Source organism: Pipistrellus hanaki (genome assembly GCF_964339955.1).
Source record: "Pipistrellus hanaki genome assembly, chromosome: 7".
NCBI classification, from domain to species: Eukaryota; Metazoa; Chordata; class Mammalia; order Chiroptera; family Vespertilionidae; genus Pipistrellus; species Pipistrellus hanaki.
The window spans coordinates 10,498,436-10,521,333 of record NC_140509.1 but is presented as its reverse complement, the minus strand read 5'-3'; the positions used below and the strand labels follow the sequence as shown (position 1 = coordinate 10,521,333).

Below are 22,898 nucleotides of genomic sequence, written 5' to 3'. Positions count from 1 at the left end.
TGCACAGAGACCCTGAACCCCAAGGCAACCAACCCGTGCCCCCAGGCAGCTCACCTGCCACTGCAAGAGATCCTGCCAGGAGACGGGGGCTGGATGGTGTTAGAGCTCACTACAAAAAAGATGACGATAATGATGGACAGATGACCAATAGACAGACAGACAGGCAGATAGGCAGATGATAGGTGAAAAAGTAGGTAAACATTCACCACGTACAGTAAGCCCTCGCTTCACATTGTCCACGGGTTCTGCAATGAATGAAATGATGCCTAATGACAATCCGATTTCCCCGCAGGCAAACGGATATAAATAAAGAGTTAAGTCCCCGCAGCACCTCATGAACGTTAGAGGAAGTGGCGTTCTGCAATGGCCTGCCGTACAGCCATGACTTATTGGGCCTGCGTCATGTGCCGGGGCTAGGCGGGCATCATTTCTAATCCTCACACGTGTCTGGAAATTGGGTTTGCAAACTGCTTTTACAAACGAGACTGAATCCCCAGGAAATTGAGTCTTGCAGGTGAGACCAGGAACTTGTGCGTGGGCAGTTAAGCCCAGAGCCCAGGTCACTCTGGTGTCAGATCCTACGCTGTCCCAACTCCCTCAACCCTTTGCTGGCTGTGCCCCGCCTGCCCTGCTGTTGTACCCCCTTGCTCCTGTCATCCCCTCCCACTCCCTTGGGGTGATGCTTTGGTGGAATTGGGCACAGAAACATGGAGAAGGAAAGTGTTTGGCCCAGAGCCACACATCAAGTCTGTGACAGAGCCAGGCCCAGAGCCTTATCCCTTCTGCTTGGACCTGAGGGTATTTGGAGGGTGGGCACAGCTCTGCTCCACCGTCCTCCCTCCCTCTGGTGCCAGGGTCGGGATGTGGTCAGAGCCCTGACTTGGTGGGACAGAGCAGCCTCCCCACTGCCCACCTGAGGCCTCTCACCAAGGTCATGCCTGTCCCCAGCCCGATGAGTCCCTTCCTGGCCAGCTGCTCGGAGAGGCCCTGGAGTCAGGGAGAAGCTGCAGAAGCATAGCCCAGGGAATTGCTGAGCAGGGGCCTCCTCACCACCGGCGGGAAGGGCTTCTGTCTGCCCATGAGGAAGGCGATGGGCAAGTGCCCCGCAGCTCAGCGCACTGGGTGTCAGCAGGCCACTCCCGTGGGTCCGGCCTCCAGGCGTGAAGCATGGAGCAGCCCTCAGGGACGTGCCTGTTGGTGTCTTGGTCACTCGCTCATGCATGTGCTGAATGCCCCGTTATGAAAAATGACAGTTCCCATCTGTGAGCGCTTTATCTCCTATATGTGTCCAAGGAGACACCTCTGTGCAGGTCTCCCCAGCCATCCCATGGCCTGGGCCTCAGTGTTATCACTCCCATCTGACAGATGAGAGAGCTGAGATTCCGAGGAGGCCAGCTCCTTGTTCAGAATGGCTCAGGTGGCGGGTGGTGGGCCCGGATTTGAACCTGGTCTTTCAGACACCAAATCCAACGTCACCATGGCTGCTTTCTCTGCATAAACACATTGCAAGCACTGAACTCATTGCTGAACAAATATGGTATTTAATTCCATTAGGATGCCATGTGACCAATATTATTAGCCCATTTTGCAGGCGAGAAAGCTGAGTGAGGCCCAGAGATGCAGGGTGACTTACCTACTTCCCACAGTCAGTAAGCTTTTGTCACCAAAGCACTAATTCAGCCCGTTGGCTGATCCCATTCATTTCTTCAGGGAGCTTCTGATGGGACAGAGGAGGGGGCTATGACTGCGGGAAAGGCAGGTCCCCAAAACGCATCCATGCCATGAGCAAAGGATTCATCTCATCTTGGTTGGTTTCTTGTGTAAGGGGCCATTGTCACTGAAACAAAACCTAGTGTTCGCTCACTGATGGCCAGGCTTTGTGCCAAGTGTTTAACACATGTTCCCTCAGAATCCGGACAACAGTCCTCCACTTGGATCCCAGAATCCCTAGTACCTGAGGCAGAGGGGGCTTAGCAATCTGTCTCAGGCCACACAGCTGGTCATTGGCAGGGCAGGATTTGAACCCAGGCCCCTCTGGCACCATGCGGACGCTATGAACCACCACGCTTTATTTTCCTTGACCTCTTTGCCAGAGCATTTGACTCGTGCCACACTTTGCTCCAGAACTGCCCTGTTCTTCAGCCCAGAAGACAGGCATATGACCAGGGGCCACCCTCCCTCCCCCCGCCCTGGCCCTCCCCAGTGCTGCCTAGCAGCCCCAATCTCACAGGCCAACTAAGCCCACGGGCAGCAGGACCAACAAGCCCCTGCCGAGGGCGACTGAGCGACAAATGTATTTCCAGCAGCCTCTGTTCTTCCTGCCCGCCTGGCAGAATTTGCTTGGTGATGAATTTTTGTGCCATTTTGAAAGTTCTGCTAAAATGTGCATAACATGAATTTTACTGTTTCAACCATTTTTAAGTGTGTATTCCGGTGGCATTAAGTTCATTCACAGTGTTATGCACCATCCATCTCCGCGACTTTCTCATCCTCCCAAACTGAAGCTCCCATCTCCCTCCCCCTCCCTGCCTCCTCCTTCTGTCTCTGTGAATGTGACCACCCTGGTGCCTTACACAAGTGGAGACAGACAGGGCGTGCCTTTTGTGTCTGTCTTACTTCACTTCACACAACATCCCCCAGCTTTCCGAATGCGGTAACATGCATCGGAACGCGGCATTATGGGACACGGACCACCTCTGGACTTTGCTTGTGATCCGTGTACAGCGCCCCGCAATCTCTGTGTTGCTCCAGTGCTAGTGTGTGTGCAGCTGGGCGAGCCTGGGACAGCATTGGGAGGAGGTTGGTGCTGCAGGTAAGTTTGCCCCTGATGGCGCCCTCACGACATTATAAACCTGCAGACTGGGCAGAGCTGTCTGGTCAGGTTCCTCACTGGGTGTAAGGACTGGGCTCTGTGTGTTCTGGACACGGCTGGTGGGGACTCTTTATTCTGCATACTCCTCAGTTTCCAGCGACATTAGTGTAATTGGTCTGACACCTTCTGCATTTTTTCTGTAAGTGATGAGTTGTTATTGAGCAGGCTTTTCTCAGCTCCTCAAGGAGAGACATGACAACTGTCATTGTCATCATCCTAGTCGTCGGGGCACCAAATGGGCCTGGGAGGGGAGCAGAAGGGGCCACCGTGTCCACCCCACTATACTTATTTCACACACTCAGCCCAGGAGGTTGGCACTGCTATCCCCATTTTACAGGTGAGCAAACTGAGGTTCAGAGAGAGGGAAAATGAACCCAAGTCACATGGGCAGAACTTGCCTTCATAGAGATTCCTGTTTGATGGCAAAGCCTACTCCCTTCCCCTGAGTCCTGCCGGCCCAGTTCTTGGGGACAGGGAGCTAAAGACAGACAGTTAAATACAGAGAAAAAGTTCTATGTTCATAGAGACATGGATGATGATGATGATGATGATGATGATGAGAGAGAGAGAGAGAGAGAGAGAGAGAGCGCGCGCTGCCTTGGTGGGGAGCTCCCCTGAGTCTCTCAGCTGCCATGGTGGAAATGCCACTCGAGGGAACAGAGTGGTGGCAGATGGCTGGATAGCCACCCCAGGGACATCCCAGGGCGGGTCCATTGACAGTCCGCTGGCTTGGTGGAAATCGGATGGGATGCAGCTTCCCGGGGGGCCTCCCAGAAGTGTGATGTCTGTTTGGGGGAACGTGGGGTCTGACTGGGTTCCCTGTGCTCAGGCCTCCTCAGCAAGGAGGGCCAAAGACACGCTGGTGTGTGATGAGAGGGGACTCAGGCTGGGAGCTGTGCCGAGGAGCTATGGGGAGGAATGCAAGCGGTAACGGGGGAGGATGGAAGGCTCACAGTGGGTTGAGAGAGCTGCACGCAATGTGGGAACCACCAACACGTGTTAAAGCAAGAAACACCTTGTTCCGGGTGTCCCCGTGGGGTGGGGTTGGGGAGTTGGAGGAAGCAGCAGCTGTCACCACAGCCCATGTGAGCCGGGATTCTGCGCCAGGAGGGGTCTGCCTGGCAGGCCCTGGGAGCGGGGGGAGGGGGGATAATAGGAGGTGGGGTGTGCTGACAGCCAGAAGAGCCTGTAAGGGAGGGACTGGCGGGCCTCACAGCCCAACGTCCTGTGCTCTGTGAATGGAGGTGGCAGAGAATGGAAGGAGCCGGCGGACATTCTGGTGAGCCGGGCAGAGCAGCACCTGGGCTGGGGGAGGCCGGGGCAGCAGCCTGAGCCCAGACACACAGCCAGATCGCATCTCTGCATGCTGGTCCACACTGACCGTCACGGGCACAGGTAGCGCTCACTGTGGGCCAGGAACCGACTCATTTCATCCTCACAGCAACCCTGTGAGGGAGGCCTGTCATCCCTTCCCCTTTACAGAGGCGCCGAGGCCACAGGGCTGGTAACTGAGTGTTCTGGCCTGGAACCCTGCTATCAGCTCTGACCCCTGGTGTTATCCTCTTGTGGAGGACGACACTGCTGTCTCAGCCACACAGGGGCTGGCCATCCCCCCACCCGCCCCCTCAATCTGCCACACCTGAGGCAGGGGCACAGGCAGTGCCTCCCAGGCACTTCCTCACCTGTCACCAGGGAGTCCTCACTCTGAGAGGTAAGCAGGGCAGCCTGGGGGCGAGGCACCCTGAGGACTGACTTTCTGTCTAATATGAGCCAGGGACTCACTAATACTGTCGCCACGTGTCTTTTGGGAGAGACTTCTGGACCCACCGTGGCAGAGAGCATGTCCTGCTGGGGGTGGGGGGGGGGGTGAAGCCAGGATGCCATCCTGCCCCAGCCAGTACCGGTGCCACCCGCGCCCCCTGTCCAGCTGGCTCAGTGCTGCCGGCCTCAAGGCCCGAGGCCTGGATCTCCAGGATCAGAGGTGCATTTCCTTTGGCTCAGAGGCACCCTCTCCTTCACACAGCACCCCTCCCGTGAGCCCCTCTGCAGGCCTGGCCTGGCCTGTGGGAGGGTGCTGGGCGCTGCCTCAGTGTGTCCACGTGCGGAGGGCGGCTCCTCTGCTTGCCGGCAGGGCGAGGCCATCCCCGTAGATTTGCCGTGGGGATTAAGTGAGTGGATACATGCAGACTACTCAAAGCTGCTTGACAAATAGTAAGAGTTCGATAAATGTTAGCTGTCATCGCAAGAAGATAAATATTTGTAGTCGCCATCAAGCAGTTAGCCTGGCACTGAGAGCTGCTTCCTGCTAGAACCCGATTCCTCTCCGTTCAGTTCAAGGCAGTGCTGTCTCGGGGAGACCAAGCTCCGCGCCCGGCAGACCTGGCTTTCAGCACTAGCTCAGCCACGTTCCTGCATGAACTGGAGCCGGTGAGCCACCTGCCTTGGCCTCAGTTTCTCCTGTAAAGTGGGGTAATTATTCCTACCTCAGAGTCAGGGTGCAGGAGCAAAGAGGCCTTCTGTCAAGCGCTCAGCACACAGTCAGAGCTCAATAAATGGTGTGCAAGACAGACCAGCCGTGCCTGCACCCCTCCCGCAGCCCGAAGGGGAAGCAGCCGGCCCCACTGGGCTCTCAGGAAAAGGGCAGGCTGGCAGCCGGGATCTAACGAGGCCTTTTCACGTGCGCTGAGGTCTCATCCGGCCGAAGAGCTTGGCAAGTCTGAGAGTCTTGAAGAGCCAGTAATGAGGGTGCAGAGCCGGGGAAGTGGGGTGGGGAAGCTGGACAGGCCCTCTACAAATTGGGGCTGGGGCCGTGGGCAGCTCTGGTGCGTTCCTGATGGGGGAGGGAAGGGGAGAGAAGGCAGCTGAGGAGTGGCTGTGCTGGGGCAGCCAAGGGGGTGGAGGCTGAGATGACAGAGGTGGCATTTGCTGACTACTCCAGGGAATAAGACCAGCCTCTCTTGTGTAGACATCAATTCTTCCACAAATACACACTCATCGGCTCCTATCTGTCACCCGCCATGCGTATCAGACTCCTCAGGTTCCCTGTCTTATCTGCAGGGGCCGTGTTAGTCAGAAGAGCTAATTACTGCGAGCGCATAAAGGCCGAAGCACAACCGGATCTGAGTCCCGGTCCCAGGAGCCCAGCAGGACCCCTTAGTCAGGAAGCCCTCCTCACCGCAAACTCAGGCGCCAGGCATCCACCTCCCTGACCTTGTCCTCTGCGTGGCCAGGAGGGCCACACACCGGGGTGCAGCCAGCGGAGGGGAAGGAGGGGGAGAGGCAGGCGCTCCCCTCTCTGAAGGCCTGGCCAGCGGTCGCACACACTGCTGCCACCTCATCCACCTGCCAGGAGTCAGCACGTGGGTACCGACCTGCAAGGGAGTCTGGGAATGCCTCTGAGAGGGGAGAGTGGACCTGGGAGTCAGCTCACAGGCTTTGGGTGGCCACTCCTAAATCTCTCCTGCTCCCATTCCGGGAGCCCCAACCGCCTTCAATGGTAGCAATTAGGAAGGAGCAGGTTTGGCCTGCAGGTGTCTCTGGAAGAGGTCACAAGGGGCCCAGGGGGACGGGAGGGAATGGGGCAGGAGAGGGGCAGAGCAGGGACTAGCATTGCCTGGGGTCAGAACCTTCTGGACCATATATATGTGAACACAACACCCATTCTCTCTCTCTCTCTCTCTCTCTCTCTCTTTCTCTCTCTCTCTCTCTCTCACACACACACACACACACACACACACAAACACACACACACACACACACACACACACACACTCAGCTCTCAAATGATACTTAGACAGACATACCACCGCACACTATGCCACAGACACACACACACATTCATGTACACGCCCACACTCACACACCCCACACACCCACATCACATCCGTAAATGCTGCCATAGCCCCTGCAGGGACCCTCGGGGATATAGAACCTCGGGGATGGCTGGCTAATGGTGACTCTCAGGCACCGCCATGTGGAAATTTTCACAGAGAGGCCTGTGCTGTGAAAACTTCCACACAGCGGTGCCTGAGAGTCACCATTAGCCAGCCATCGGACTGAAATAAGAGCCTCTTACTTGCGTATGGATAGGCCTTCAGGTTTAACAAAGCACCCTCATTCACTGCGCAACCACAGGGCAAATATTTGCTCAGCGGTGACTCCAAGTCAGACATCAGGATTGGCAAAGGAGATACAAGGATGAATAGGATGCAGAGCGGGGCCTCCTGAGAGACACAGCATGGACCAGGGCTTCACCAAAGGCAGAGGCTGTGGGAGGAGAGCCCAGGAGCGGGGCTGGGTGGGGTCAGGCCTCAAAGGAGGGGCAGGTCACCAGGTGGAGGAGAGACAGAGGTTTCCAGGAAAGGGGGCTGCCCCGTGCAAAGGCTCCAGGGGTGGTTGGGGAGTGAGGAGGGACTCAGAGAGGGCTTCCTAAGGCCCCAGGAAAGGATGATGCGCTGCTGCCGACAGGAAGTGAGGATAGTCTTTTCCCAGAGTGTGGGGAGAAGAGGATAAATTATAGGCAGCAGAGTCTTGTTTTTTTCTTTTATTCCACACCCAAGGATATGTTTCCACTGATTTTCACACAGAGTGGAAGGGAGGGAGGAGGGGGGCAGAGGGAGGGAGAGAGGGAAAATTGATGTGATAGACACATTGATTGTCCACCTCCCTCACGTGCCACGACAGAGGGTGGGGATTGAACCCACAATGCAAGTGCATGCCTTTGACCAGAATCAAACCCAAGACCCTTGGCTCCGAGGCCAATGCTCTAACCACTGAGCAACCTGGATAGGGCAATAGGTAGAATATTCTTGTTCTATAACTGTTATCTCCTTGTGTCACCCAGGATACAGTCGGGATAAAAGAACCCTCTCTGTCTAAGGAGGAATTCAGTGTTGGGGTTGGATTGTATGGGGGATGGCATTGCTGAGGGGTCGGCCAGGGGGGACAGTATGAGGACATAACTACAGCCCAAAGCCACCAGCACCCAGCACTCCTGCCAAGGATGGAGGGACATGGAAGAGATGGTGTGACCAGAGCCTGAGCTCCAACTCCATTTGGAAGGAGGAGAACCCCGGAAACTGGGATCATAGAGGAATTTTCAGGAGCCAGCAGGGAGCCTCCCCTCTTCCTACCCTCTAGCCTTCCTCCAGGGCTTCCACTGGCCAACTCTTAGAAGCCTGAGGGCAAAGGAGCTTGGGAACAGGCAAGGGGGCCTGGGAAATGTAGTTCCAATGGGGCAGGGAAAGGAAGCTGGGTTTGAGAGCAAGCAGTAGAATAGCCAGTAGGTTGTGATGTCTTCTTAAACCTCTGGCATCAGCTGTAGATGTCATCTGTAAATGTGTTTGCTAGTGTTACACTGAATGAAGAAATGCCAAATGAACATTAATTGGGGGGAGGGGGGGAACACAAGTAAAAAACACACAGAAGCAGCCTCTTACACTCATGTTGTTTTCCCTGGGCAAGTCTTGGGGTTGCCGTTTTAAATTTTGTTTTAGAGCATGTGAGCTTAATTAAATTGAACACATTGCAGCCGCTTAACCCAAAATAAAAATTCCTGGTTTCTGCTAACAGAAATGTCACCAGTTTGTGTGACAGGAAGGAGCCTCTCATAATTTGAGGCTGTGACGGGGGCCGGGGGGGTGGGGGTGGGGGTGTTGTGCCAGAGATCATCGCGTGCCTCTCCGTCCACTCCCCTCCCCCACCCTGCTGGGTGCCCTGAGAGGGTGGCCAGTATGCAGCCATGAGCTCTGGCTTCCTGCTGGGCTCAACCCTGGGAACAGGAGCAGAGGATTGGGTGGAGGGAAAAGAGTGGGGTCAGGGTCCTTTGTGTCTGCTTCCCAAGCTGTAAGATTGCCCCTGGCTGCCCTGTCCCGCGTCTGCATTCCCCAGACCAATGTGTCTCCACAGGGTGATTCTCCCCCAGAGGACATCGGGCAGGGCCTGGAGACACCTCTGGTTGTCACAGCTGGAGATGCCACTGGCATCCTGTGGGGCGGGGCCGGGATGCTGAGACACTCTCGGTGCACAGGACAGCCGCCCACACCAAGAACCCCTCAGCTGATGTACCAATGGTGCCCCTGCTAAAAAACGCTGCCCTGTTGGCGCTGCTCCAGCTGCACGTGGTGAAGGGCTGGAGCTGCCTCCCCCCCCCCTTCCCGGGCAGCCCAGTGCTCCTGTAAGAATATAATAGAAATAAACCAGGAAAGGGGTCGTGCCCTTGGATGTCACCATCAGTGCCGAATGGCGGTGCCCCTTTCTCAGTGCTCACTCTCCATTTCTGCACCGCCTGTTTATGGACCGGGAAGTGACAGCTCAGGGGCCAGCATCCGGTTGGTGTAGGGTTTGGTGACCTCCCCTGGTGTGCTCAGACACAGAGAGGGTCACAGCCTAGTGCTGCCAACCATGAGTTATCGCACATTCCCTCATGGTCCCCCACCTCCTACCCCGCCCCCTTTGGTAATGAGTCGTCTTGTAAGTAAAGTCTTAGGGTCCCTCTGGAGCGGGGGGTGGGAGAGGGTGGTGGGGGGGTGGGCATGGAGGTCGATTCAAGATCCAGATCTGGCCTGGGATTCAGTGGTTGGTCCAGTGGGGGCCCGTGAGGGGGTGGACAAGACCACATGGGCAGGAGATGAGTTGGGGTCTGTCCTGGAGTACACGGAGTGCCCATTTCACATGGCTTTCTGTGCAGTTGGTCTTTCTGCTGCCTGCAGGAGGGAGCTGTCTGCTTCTAGGTGTGTGGGCTCTGAGTCCCAGGGGATCCAGAGCTGCCCTCAGCTCCACCAGGGCTCCCAGAGAGTGAGAGCTGCCGAGTTCCCTCCTCAGGGCTGTCGGGAGAGAAAAGCATGTAAACTTCGGAGCACAAGGTTAGCACATGGTGCATGTCATCACTGGTTAGTGCTGTTATTTGTAAAGGCAAACTTGACTGCCAGAGGCTGTATTGAGCCACCTGGTTGCCACACACACATACACACACACACACACACACACATACACACACATACACACACAGGGACCGGGAGCAGCTTTCTTCTAAAGGCTAATTCTTATGTGGGGCTTTTCCAAGCCTGACCCTTCACCCCTGGTGCCAAGGGTCAGCCCTATCACATCATCATTGGTAGCACAGCCCAGCTGTGCTCCATTGTGGCATGATTTCCCTGAGTAGGAGTCAAGGGGGAAAGAGGCCAGGCCGAGACCTCGCAGTGGCCTGTGGAGGGTAGAGATCAGGCAGTGGCTGCGTGGCACAGCAGTCAGGAGCAGAGGTGCTGCGGGCAGGCTGCCTGCCCAGACCCAGCTCTGCCACGTACTGGAGTGCCACTAGTTTCTTTATCCATAAAAGGGAGAGGATAGCAACAGGAACAACGTCCCCAACTGTAGGGAGGATTTAATGAGTATTAATGATCTTACAGAGCTCAGGAAATTGCCTGGCACAGAGTCAGGCCTCAGTGTTAACTACTCCTCTTCATCAGTATCAGTATCAGTATCAATATCAGTATCAGTATCAGTATTAGTATTAGTATTAGAATTGGTATTGGTGTTGGTGTTGTTATTAGTATGGTATTATTGTTATTAGTATTAGTATTGGCATTAATATTGGTATTAGAATTGGTATTAGTATTAGCATTGGCATTGGCATTAGTATTAATATTAGCATTAGTATTAGCATAAGGATTAGGATCAGGCCCTCCTTCCTAAGAGAAGACGGTTTAAACAGTGAGATGATTTCTGGGCCCGTGGTTCACCTCCTGGATCCTGAGGTTGTTGTGAACAATAAATGCAACAGAATGTGGCAACCGTGTCACATACACAGGTTCAATAAACAAGTGGCCCATCCCCATCCCCAATGGACCTGCTCTCACATTGCTGGTGCCCCATGAGGGGCAGAGTGCGGTGACTCAGTGGACAAGACCAGGCTGCCTGGGCTTGGGTGCCAGCTTTGCAAGTTATGTCTGCTTCCTGCCCCTGGGTCTGTGCCCTTATGTCTTCTTCAAGTCCCTGGGTCTGTCCCTTATGTCTGCTTCCTGTCCCTGGGTCTGTCCCCTTATGTCTGCTTCCTGCCCCTGGGTCTGCCCCCTTATATCTGCTTCCTGCCTCAGGGTCTGTCCCCTTATGTCTGCTTCCTGTCCCTGGGTCTGCCCCCTTATGTCTGCTTCCTGCCTCAGGGTCTGTCCCCTTATGTCTGCTTCCTGTCCCTGGGTCTGCCCCCTTATGTCTGCTTCCTGCCCCTGGGTCTGCCCCCTTATGTCTGCTTCCTGCCTCAGGGTCTGTCCCCTTATGTCTGCTTTCTGCCCCTGGAGTTTGTCCCCTTATGTCTGCTTCCTGCCCCTGGGTCTGTGCCCTTATGTCTGCTTCCTGCCCCTGGGTCTGTGCCCTTATGTCTGCTTCCTGCCCCAGGGTCTGTCCCCTTATGTCTGCTTTCTGCCCCTGGAGTTTGTCCCCTTATGTCTGCTTCCTGTCCCTGGGTCTGCCCCCTTATGTCTGCTTCCTGCCTCAGGGTCTGTCCCCTTATGTCTGCTTCCTGTCCCTGGGTCTGCCCCCTTATGTCTGCTTCCTGCCCCTGGGTCTGCCCCCTTATGTCTGCTTCCTGCCTCAGGGTCTGTCCCCTTATGTCTGCTTTCTGCCCCTGGAGTTTGTCCCCTTATGTCTGCTTCCTGCCCCTGGGTCTGTGCCCTTATGTCTGCTTCCTGCCCCTGGGTCTGTGCCCTTATGTCTGCTTCCTGCCCCAGGGTCTGTCCCCTTATGTCTGCTTTCTGCCCCTGGAGTTTGTCCCCTTATGTCTGCTTCCTGTGCCTGGATCTGTCCCCTTATGTCTGCTTCCTGCCCCTGGGTCTGTCCCCTTATGTCTGCTTCCTGTCCCTGGGTCTTCCCCTTATGTCTGCTTCCTGTGCCTGGATCTGTGCCCTTATGTCTGCTTCCTGTCCCTGGGTCTGTCCCCTTATGTCTGCTTCCTGTGCCTGGATCTGTGCCCTTATGTCTGCTTCCTGTCCCTGGGTCTGTCCCCTTATGCCTGCACAGGGCACTGACAGCCTGGCCCCCAGCTGCCCTGGGCAGTTGCCACTGTTCTGGGTGTGGTGGCCTCGGCCTCTCTAACGTGCAACGTGACCCCGAGGGGAGGGAAGTGAGCCTATAGCACTGGCCACAGAGGGCTCCTGTGGCTCTGCCCAGAGATGGCCTGCAGGCCGGGGACCTGCTGGGGGAGGAGTGTGAGGCCCAGGGGCCACTGAGCGCTGATCCGGGAAGGAGGTGGCTGGCAGGCCGCAGGCAGGCAGCTTCTCAGGGAGATGAGGAAGATGCTCCTGGTTGTCCTATGGGTGAAGCAATCCCAGGCTATGGAACGACAAGCTGGGGTTAAAGTCCTAACTGCCCCACGCCAGCCGTTCAGCTGTGTGACCTCGGGCTAGACACTTAGCCTCTCTGAGTCTTTGCGTTCAGCTTCCCTGACATGAGAGCATTGGATTCCGCAGTGTCCACAGGCTCAGGCTGGATCCTGCCTCTTCCGCCCCTAGCTCTGTAGCTATGGGCTCAGGGTGAGGGGGGAACGAAGGGCCCTCCATGTGGCGTCCCCAGCAGAGCGGCTGGGCAGGTGAGGGAGGCAGAGCTCCTGGCTATGCTGACAGGACATCAATACCTGCCTGTCAGCTCCCCTCCCACACACGGGCTTCCCTGGCGGAAGTTCTCAGCCCCGGAATTTCATATTTGAGGTCTCAATTAAGCTGCCTGGCTCTGGGAGTGAGGAGCTGACGGCTGCTGATGGAGCCCTTGAAGAGCAGAGGCAGGAGAGTGGAGGGCCCCCAGGAGCAGGGGGCTCTGTGAAGGCTGTGGAGGGGCCCCGGCACCCTCAGGCTGAGGACAATGTGTATCCGCAGGAAGGTATATGGATAGAGCAGGCTTCCTCTGGAAACAGCACAGGTGTGATACCTGAACGAGGGCTCAGAGCTCAGGGTTGGCATCCAGATAGGAACAGCCCAGGCTACTGTGGATGGGCCCCACTGTGGGGACACCGCTGCTCATCAGACCCTCCCCTGGGTGGAGGGGCCCTGGGAGGCCTCCCCGGCCAGAGCACCTCTTTCTGCAGATCCCAGCGCCCCGCAGGCTATGGCTGTGACGGAGGACAGTCCTCCCTCCGGGAAGCAGGATCACTCTCTCTTCTTCAACACTGCCCCGCCCCCACTTTGCTGGCACACCGTCCTGCCCAGGCATGACGGCCATCTGGAGATGAGCATGGCCGAGGCCTGAGGTCAGGGCCTTGTCAGGATCCCCGAGAGGAGGCTTCGTCAATGCTGACGAAGGCAAGGGGGGACCGAGCCTTCAGGTGGGCTGGCCCAGGGCCAGGCCGACCTGACTCTCACCCCCTCCCCTTCCCAGGAGCCTCGGGGATGTTTGCAGCAGACGCGGCAGAAGCTAAGCGGGGCTGGGGCAGGAGGCAGGAGGGGCGTCCCTTTGTTTAGTTTCTGCTGCTTTTCAGGCCTTTAACCTCTGCCTCTGTGTCTCCCTCTGCCCTCCCTGTGTTTCCGCCCTCATCTCCGCCCGCTCTGCTTTCTTCTCTGTGCCTCCATCTCTAAACTCCTTCCCTGCCTCTGCTTTCACTCACCTGCCTCCACTCCCACCTCTGCCGGTGGTTCCCACGTGGACGGCTGGTATCTGTGGACATGTCCCTCTGGCACGCCTGCTCTTGATTTTCCCTCACTCTGCCTGTCTCTCCCGGTTCTTACCTGGGTCCTCTCCTCGCATCTGACTCCTTCACTATGTCCTATGCTCCCCTCCGCTGCCTACCCCTCCACTGCCCACCCCTCCTCTCCACCCCACCCCTTCTTTCCCTGACTCTTCACCTGCCCCCTCCTGAGCTGCCTCATACTGTGTCCCTGTGTCCATCTGTCTCTCTCACCCCCACTTCTCTGCCTGTCCTGTGTCAATCCCCCTCTGTTTCTGTCTCTGACCCCCACCACTATGCTGTCCCTCCATCGCTCCCTTCTGTGTCCCCCCACCCCCCAGGATGATCCCAGCTTCCAACAAGGCCTTTGTGGTCAACAACCTGGTATCCGGGACGGGCTATGACCTGTGCGTGCTGGCCATGTGGGACGACACTGCCACGACGCTCACGGCCACCAACATCGTGGGCTGCGCCCAGTTCTTCACCAAGGCCGACTACCCACAGTGCCAGTCCATGCACAGCCAGATCCTGGGCGGCACCATGATCCTGGTCATCGGCGGCATCATCGTGGCCACGCTGCTGGTCTTCATCATCATCCTCCTGGTGCGCTACAAGGTCTGCAACCACGACGCCGCCCCCGGCAAGATGGGGGCCACCGCGGTCAGCAATGTGCACTCGCAGACCAACGGGGCGCAGCTGCCCTCTGTGGGCGGAGTGCCCAGCGGGGCCCTCGCCCCAGCCCCGGGGCCACCCAAGGTGGTGGTGCGCAATGAGCTGCTGGACTTCAGCCCCAGCCTGGCCCGCGGCAGTGACTCCTCCTCCTCCAGCTCCCTGGGCAGTGGGGAGGCCGGGGCGCTGGGGCGGGGCCCCTGGAGACTCCCGCCCCCTGCCCCGCGCCCCAAGCCCAACCTTGACCGCCTCATGGGGGCCTTCGCCTCCCTGGACCTCAAGAGTCAGAGGAGGGAGGAGCTGCTGGACTCCAGGACTCCAGGCGGGAGAGGGTCTGGGACACCGGCCACGGGCCACCACTCGGACCGAGAGCCGCTGCTGGGACCCCCTGCGGCCCGGGCCAGGAGCCTGCTCCCCCTGCCCCTGGAATGCAAAGCCAAACGCAGCCATTCCTTTGACATGGGGGACTTCGCAGCTGCAGCGGTGGCAGCAGGAGGGGGCGCCCCGGGTGGCTACAGCCCCCCTCGGAGGGTCTCGAACATCTGGACGAAGCGCAGCCTCTCTGTCAATGGCATGCTCTTGCCCTTCGAGGAGAGTGACCTTGTGGGGGCCCGGGGCACGTTTGGCAGCTCCGAGTGGGTGATGGAGAGCACGGTGTAGGCTCCGGTGTCCTCCTCCTCCTGCAGGTGGAAGGGGAATCTTTACCGGCAAGTCTTTGTGGCGTTTCCATGGTGATGTTTACATCCAGGGACAGCTGAGTCCCGCAGTGGACTCCCCCAGCACCTCCCAGGCCTGCCCCACCCCTGCCCCGCAGGGTGTGCTCAGGGAACGGACTTGACCACCAAGTGTCAGATGAGCCCTGAGGGTCTGGAAAGGCTGAAGCCTTTCCAATCACAAATGCAGCGTCTAAGCAAGTGCTTTGATTGCTTCCGGTTCCAGTGTTGTTTTTATTGCTTAATTTACTTTCTCCCACTTCCCAAGCACCCCTCTTCACTCACACAGATAACGGGGACTTCGCTCTCCATCTGAAAGCCAGTGCCAGGGCCCTGCATGGCCGTCACTGCCAATGTGGAGAGAAGGGGCAGATGCTGGTTCCACACGTGTTTGGGGGAGACCCTTTATTACTCACAGCTGTCCCCCAGTTGGAGGGTTGAGTGACCCCCATAACTGACGCAGCTTCCTTTGTTCTCAAACATGGCTGTCCACATCCATCACATCAGCTTAAACCCCAGGCGGCTCCCTGGACTCCCCGTGTCCAGGAGAGGGGCTGGGGGTCTGAGGCTCAGGGCCTGAGGGATATAAACTCTTGGAGTTCCTTTGGGATTTGTGCCTCTTCAGGGGGGAGCTGGGACAGGAAGTCCCCATGAGCATGTGGCATGGCGGGTTGTCATAGTACAATGCTCTGAGTCAGGGGCCCAGAGCCACCACCCAGTCAACCAACTGAAAACTCTCTTTGGACTTCAGTCCTCTGAATCACAAAACACTGGGTTGCACCAGGCCTCCTGTTCTTTTCCAGTTTCAAGGATGCATGAACTCCTGAGCTTTAAATGTGAGGGCTCCAGTTCGGCGCCCCAGGGCACACAACCTGGAAGAGCAGCCCCTCCCCATCCCGCTGGGTATGGGGATCCTGGAGGCTTCACAGGGAGAGCTGAGCCTTCTCAGTGCCGTAGTTTGGAAGCTGGAAGCGGTGCTTGCATCATCTCCATGACCCTCTCTCCCCGCCCCCAGAACAGAAGGACTTGCCCAAGGTCACACTGTGAGCGAGTGGCCACGTCAGCACAGAGGCCAAGGCCACCTTCCTCTTGGGGGCGGGGCATCTGTTCCCAGGCCTGCATCCTGTCCAGGGCATTTCTGTGTCTCGAGTCTGTCCCCCAGCTAGCTCTGGGGGGCGGTACAGGGCCTTCCATGGATGCCAGCTCTGAGCAGAATCCGTCTGTGGAAATGACACGATGGTGATGGGAGGGGCAGGTGGGCTCCTCCAGGTGGGGTCAACCCCACCCTCCCACAGAGACTGCCCTCGGAGCCTCTGAAGGACTTGCCCGCATCTGTCTCTCCGGGCCTCTGTTGCAGGCCTCTCCGCATTGCCAACGCACTACCTCTCACTGTCTCCCCAACTCATTCTTCCCCTCCCAAGCCTCTGCCACGATTCTAGCCTCTCTGTCCCTCTCCCTCCTTCTACTTGCCAACCACACAGCAGACAGAGCACACAGGTGAATCTATCTGGGGCTGCAAAGTCCTGATAGGCTCAGGCCTGGAGCTAAGCTGTGGCCCCACCCCAGCCCAGAGCACAGAGGAGGGTGGGGACTGTCTATGCAGGATTGCCTTCTGGCTCCAGCCCAGGAGCCTCCGAACCCCATGCCTTCACCCTTCCTTTCCACCCTCCCATCTTACCTTTCCTCTGCCTCTTGTTTTCACTCTCTTCTTCCTGTGACTCTGCCTTCCCCGTCCCTGTCAGGTCGTTCACAGACCAGGCCAGTCTCTTCCTGGGACCACAGGGGAATTTCCCACTCACGAGGCACCTACAGACGGGACCTGAACTGTCTCCCGCCTCCCGCTCCCCTGCCCCGTTTTCCTCCTCTCCCTCTCCTCTGCACCTCTCTCACTCAGCCTTTCAAAATGTAGCCATTGAAGAAGTGGCCCCAAACACCACCTTTCTTTTTGCCTTTGGGTTCAGACACTTGAGGGAACGTGGTGGACACGGGGAGGGGAACCCGATGTCTGTTCCCATCAGTGGCTCGGAGCTCTGTCGTGACATGATATGTACTTGCGTGTGTCTGTCATGTTTCTGATTTGGAGTTTTGGAAAGCATTCTGTGGTCAGAATACAAATGCCAATCTTCTCCTTTGCTAAAAAAAAAAAAAAAAAAAAATGTACAGTAAAATGTACAGTTTTAAAAACAACCAACCAACCACACTTCTTGGGAGACAGAACAAAGAGCATTCTCGTGTCTGTGAGTGTCTGCTGTCCATTTCTCTGGCAATGCTGTGGTCTTCGAAGGGGGCTTTGCAGTGGCATTTGCCCTCACACCTGTTTGTCACTGCCTGGCGGGAACCTGCTCCCTGTCAAGTTCACGTATAAGATGGAAACCTGTAAAAAAGAGAGTGAGGCCGTCCTCCGGAGTACAGAGCAGTAGAGGGATCTGGAGTGAAGCTCCGGGTTAAAACAGACTAGCCATCCCTAGCTACCCGCCTGTCCCACCTGGTAACAGATTCTCACATATCACCTGCCTCTTCTTTCCTGGCTCGGGCCGCCACCACACTGAGCCACTAGGGGCGCACGCGAGCCTTCCACCCATTTTGGTTGAGCCTGGAGGGCACTTTTGCACTAAGGACCTCTTATTGGGGACACAGTCCAGCCCAAAGCACAAACCCCAAGTGTAGACAGGAATGAGCTTCTGGAACACAGCTTCCCAGCCTGCTTTCATCTCACGTCTACATCAGCATGAACAATAGGCATGACGTGGGAGCCACAGGGGCATCTGACATTTTCTGTGGACACATTAAAGCAAGTTTAAGAAACAGGTGAATTTAATTTTCATTATACATGTTATCTAACTGAATATATCCAAAATATTATAATTTAAACGTAATCACTACAAAATTATTAATAGGACATTTAACTTTTGTAGCACAGAGTTTTGTATGTTTTACACGGATGCCACGTCTCAGTTCAGACTAGCCACTTTTGGAGGCCCCATTGGACAGCGCAGCTCTAGACATACAATGATGGAAGCGGAAGCCCAGCTTTTGGGAAGGAACTGCAGTTAGGGAGCACCTGCGTTTTCCGGGACTGTGTTGGGGTTTCACATGCATTCCTTACTGAATCCTCACTGCAGCCTCTCTACGTAATTGTTATGCCGATTTTACAAATGAAAGGATTTAGGCTCAGAGGGGTTAAGTCACTTGCCCAAAGTCACACAGTAAGTCTGGCTACAAAGCCTTAGGTCTGTCCACAATATCAGTGCTGCCTCTGCTAACCTTTCTTCCTCCCTTCAACCAGTTGCAGAGGGCAGTTCACACAGGCTGACGTATGCAAATGCATAGCTCGGCCTAGAAGCCCTTGGTTTGACCTCCAGGTCTGGTCAGAGTCTCAGTGTTGACTCCTGAAGGGCTTCAGTGGCTCCTTGTGTCCTCACTGGCTGTTCTGGCCCTTCTTGGCTGGTAGCACGTTCCCTCCTTGGCCAGGACGCTCCCTGCAGGTTTCACACAGCCTTACCCAGACTACTCTGTTGGTCATCCCTTCTCCTAATCTTCTAGCCTCATCTGTTCCCTCTGTCCTGATAGCCTGCAACTTCATCCCTTTAAGATAAAAAGCCTCAGCCCTGGCCGGTGTTGCTCAGTGGGTGGAGAATCCGCTCATGCACTGAAGAGTCATGGGTTTGAATCCAGAGCAAGGACATAATCCGGGGTTGCAGGTTCAATCTCTAGGCCCTGCTCGGGGTGTGTGTGGGAGGCAGCCAATCTCTCTCTCTTTCTCTCTCCCTCCCTACCTTCCACTCTCTCTAAAAATCAATGGAGAAAGTATCTTTGGGTGAGGATGAACAAAAAATCAAAAAGTTAGGAAGCTTCACACCAGCCTGCTGCCATGACCAGGCCCATCTCCCACCTCTTCTGACTCCAAAACCCTGTCCCCATCCGGAAAGGCGTTTGCCCACCCAGCCCCTCTTTGCTGACCTCTGGTCTATTGCAGGAGCAGGTAGCACGTACACTCCGAGCCTGTTGAATCATTAAACTTTATAAAAAGTAACTCCCCCACCCCCCACCCCCGTCTCCAAGTTCTTAATAATGACATGTCCTTCAGGCTTTCCTCAGAGATGTTTTTTCACTTTCCTATCATAATAGCGTTGACATTCCCAAAGAACTTAAACACACGCACTGCCTTTTTGAGGCCATCATTTCCAGCCAGGTAAGGGGAAGGTCGCTGCCTTAGATTCAGACCTTTCAAAACGCATAGTGACTTTCTCCCGGAGCCTGTGGCATTGATGTTTGCTGGCACCGAGTGCAGCCCGGCACTGCGGAGCCCTCCATTCTCTGTTCTCAGCGTGTCGCCATGAAGGTCTCGGGGCTTAGCGAGCTGGTGGCACTCCTCTGTGTTTGCAGCCGCTGGGGTCTCTGCGAACTGCTGCTGGGAGGAAATTCACACTATTCAGAACAGGCAGCAGTCAGGACCGAGCACAGTTCTCATGTCACCCTGGGCTCCCGGCCATTCCCTGACATGCACGGGCAGCGAGGAAGATCTGGGTGACAAGAAGGCTTCTCCCAGGTAAATGCCTGCGCTTCCTCCCTCAGAGTTACAATAGAATCCAACCCGTCCAGACTGCTCTCCGGACGTCTAGAAGGAACAGTGCCTCCTTCTCCTTTTAAAATATCTGTTTGTGCTTTTGAGTCTTTAAACCAGAGATCTTAATTTCTGAGCCTCCATGACCTCATTTAAGGTTACCCAGATCACAGCCAGCCCGTGTTTACAAGGCTCATTGGTTTCCCTTTGCTGCAGCCTCTAGCAGAGGCAACAGATGAGCTTCCCAATAGAGCAAAGCGGAGCTGGCCCTGCCTCCTGACTGCCCCATGCCCTGTGGTCCTAGCCTTTTAGCCTCTCCCACAGGCACAGTGGCTGTGCCAGGTCTCCATCTCAGACAATGTGTGGCACCTTTCTTCTGCTCACCAGCTCCAGGGAAATGGGCCTGGATGGCAAGCTCTGGGTTGATTTTCCTTATTGAGATAACTGAGTATCTGGTCCCTGTAGCCACCAGCCTAATGGCTCCTGATAGTATTCTCCTTCACCACCTTGTGCAGGAGATTCTCTGGGGCTGGAGCCAGGAAGACCTCGTCTCTAGTTCCTCTCTGAGATGTCAGTGCATCCTGCAGTTACCGGCTTGGCTCCTACTGATGAGGGGGTGAAGCTGGAATTTTACCCATCTCCACAGGAACCACAAACCTATCTGGCCCACACCCAGTCAGCCCACTGTCCAGCCTCCCACAGCCTGGCCTCTCTGTCCAGCTGCCCATCTGGTGAGGTGGTGATGGCTGCCCCCTTCTTTTGCCACCTCCTCTGTAACATGTGCTTATTGATGCTCCTGGCACACCCAGCACCATCTCTAGCATCTATATACTTTGCAAGGGTGAGTTTTCTTTCCCTGGACTCCCTATGTCACATCCACGATGTCCCCTGTCCCCCCAGCTGTGGTTGTTACCTGTTGTGACCTTCCCGATACTGTTCCCACTCTCTCATGAAGAAAATCTCAGAGCCCCACCTCTGTCCCCTTCATTACTGACCTGGGTATGTCCTGGTCCCTGCAGGTATCTTGCTCACCATTTGAGAAGGAATGTGACAAAGAAGAAGAGAATTAAGTTCTCAGTTATACCAAATACTCCTCAATGCTCCCTTCCTGGGGTCCCCCATCACACTCTCTCCACCCTTTTCTTGGGGATCTCTCAGGATACAATTCTGCTCTCCCTGAAGGATGGGCTGTTTGGCTTCCTACACAGACTAATTGCAGGAAAGTTCTTTTCCCTTCCTTAGGTTGCCAGAGGATTGGCATTTTTCAAGTGGATATTGAATTGTAACATGAATTTGATAATAATAGCTGACTTTCATTGAGAGTTTCTTATGTTCCACACACTGTTCCAAGAACTTTATATAGATCACCTCAATTTAGTATCAAAACAACACAATGAGGCAGGCATTACCCCATTGCCACTGGCAAAGCTAAGTTGCCCAGGTCTCCGCAAGTGAGCAGCAGTTAATAACTGGATTGGCCTGGAGTTGCCTGCAGAGCTGCGGAGTGATGAGAAACGTAGTTTTCTGGGTTTCATGTAGAAAGCCTAATCTTGGTATGTGAACCTTGAATTTGAGGAGACTGAGTCCCACAGAGAAAGTGAGAGAGTAGAGAAGTCAGTGTTGTGTGTGGTCAACATGCATTTGCTGACAAACTATGCCCTCACACTGTGCCTGATTTCGAGAGAAATCCAAATAAAATGAAGGACACTGTGCATGCCCTGGGCTTCACATGCTCCCCTGGAGGGCAGCAATGTGTCTAGATCTCTGGTTTTACAAGGATTGGTCTGTGTTCACTCATTTCAAGATGATATATAGCTTTGGGGGACCTACTATGTAAGAGAAGGTGGCTGGGGGGTTGGCCAGGGCCACAAGACCAAGGTGGCACCTCTGGCTGGAAGAATTTGCTAGATTTTTTATTTTTATTTATTTTTATTTTTTTTTAAATATATTTTATTGATTTTGTACAGAGAGGAAGGGAGAGAGATAGAGAGTCAGAAACATCGACGAGAGAGAGTCATCAATCAGCTGCCTCTTGCACACCCCCTATTGGGGATATGCCCGCAACCAAGGTACATGCCCTTGACCGGAATCGAACCCGGGACCCTTCAGTCCCCAAGCCGACGCTCTATCCATTGAGCCAAACCGGTCCCGGCAGAATTTGCTAGATTTTAAGATCCAAAGGGACCTGGTATTAGGAAATGTCTGGCTTTTGGTCAAATTGAGGCCCAGCCAGGGACTGAAATCCCAGCTGGGGCCTGCACTAGATGAGAGGTGAGAAGAGGCTCTAGTTGGGAGCTCTGGGGAGGTGTGGGAGATAGGATAGAGCACAAAGAAGGCCTAGAAGGGGCAGCTGCAGAGAATGAGGGTCCTGAGTCACAGCCATTCCTGGGGAAGGCACCTTTCCTAACAAAGACCTGGATTCATAGCCTGTCTCTTGGCCTCAGTTTCCTTCCAGTGAAGTATCGATGGTAAGTATTGACTTCGGTAAGTATTGACTTCTATAAGTAACGCCTGAGTGGTACCATGTGGTTCCATAGCTCACACATGGAATTGAAAAAGGCAGAGTGATAACAGCCATTATTATGAATGCTATGCATCACTGAAAACATTATTATAAATTATAGTGGATTAGTGATAATATTCTGTAGCTCAGGCTCAGAGCAGCTCAGGGCTGGGACAGCTCTCAAAGGTCATCCGATCCAGCCTCCCCTGATGGGTATTAGAATCCCCTGTTCAATATCCATGGACTGTGATTAATATTATTACAAGCAAGCGTGCGTGATGGATTTCAGCATTTACCCCAGGCTAGAGTGGCTCCCCGTGCTCCAGTCAGACAAGGGCCTGATGGCTACGACTCCACACTCCTGTCGGCTCTTGCGAACCAGAATCCTGCCTCCGAAGTAACCAGAGCCCAGACAGAAGGCAGCTCCCACAGACTCCTGTGGCCAAAATAGTGGTGGGACTCTAGGTGCAGAGCCAGGTCCCTGGCTGGGGGAACCTCGGGGCAGGAGGAAGGGTACAGGGTGTGGGGGTTGCTGTTCCCTTGGCAAATCAGCCCTAGTGCGAAGGCAGGAAAGAAGCAAAAAGCACAAGGCAGCCTCAAGCCCCTGATGCTCCTTTATGTTCTGAGACCCACAGTCCCAGCAGCAGCTGAAAGGACCCAGAACAGTCCAGACCTCACCCTTGGGCTCTCTACTCATCTGGTCCCCAGTCCCTGCTCACCCTTCACCCTTATTCCAGGTCCTGGCCAAACAGCCAAAATCTAGCAACCAAGAATCTGGAATGACACCTATGCACCTCTCCTAACATCCAGGTTCCCTCTGGCACAAACACCATCCACCTGCTTGAGGTGACTAAAATTGGGTCCCAGTTTGGTCTTTACTTCTGTCTTTGTTTGTTTTCCTCTTTTTATTGATTTCAGAGAGAGGAAGG

At 55.3% G+C, this 22,898-nt stretch overlaps 1 protein-coding gene across 3 annotated transcripts in view; it reads left to right on the top strand.

Moving 5' to 3' along the window:
- The window catches only part of LRFN2 (leucine rich repeat and fibronectin type III domain containing 2), a 176,246-nt gene extending 159,108 nt beyond the window's left edge, over window positions 1-17,138 (top strand). For all 3 annotated transcript variants that reach the window (XM_084890270.1, XM_084890271.1, XM_084890272.1), the window contains one exon: window positions 13,862-17,138. In XM_084890270.1, the coding sequence (XP_084746396.1) occupies window positions 13,862-14,849 (988 nt within the window). In that variant the 3' untranslated portion in view covers window positions 14,850-17,138. The remainder of the gene's footprint in view (window positions 1-13,861) is intronic.
- The last annotated feature ends 5,760 nt before the right edge of the window (window positions 17,139-22,898 follow it).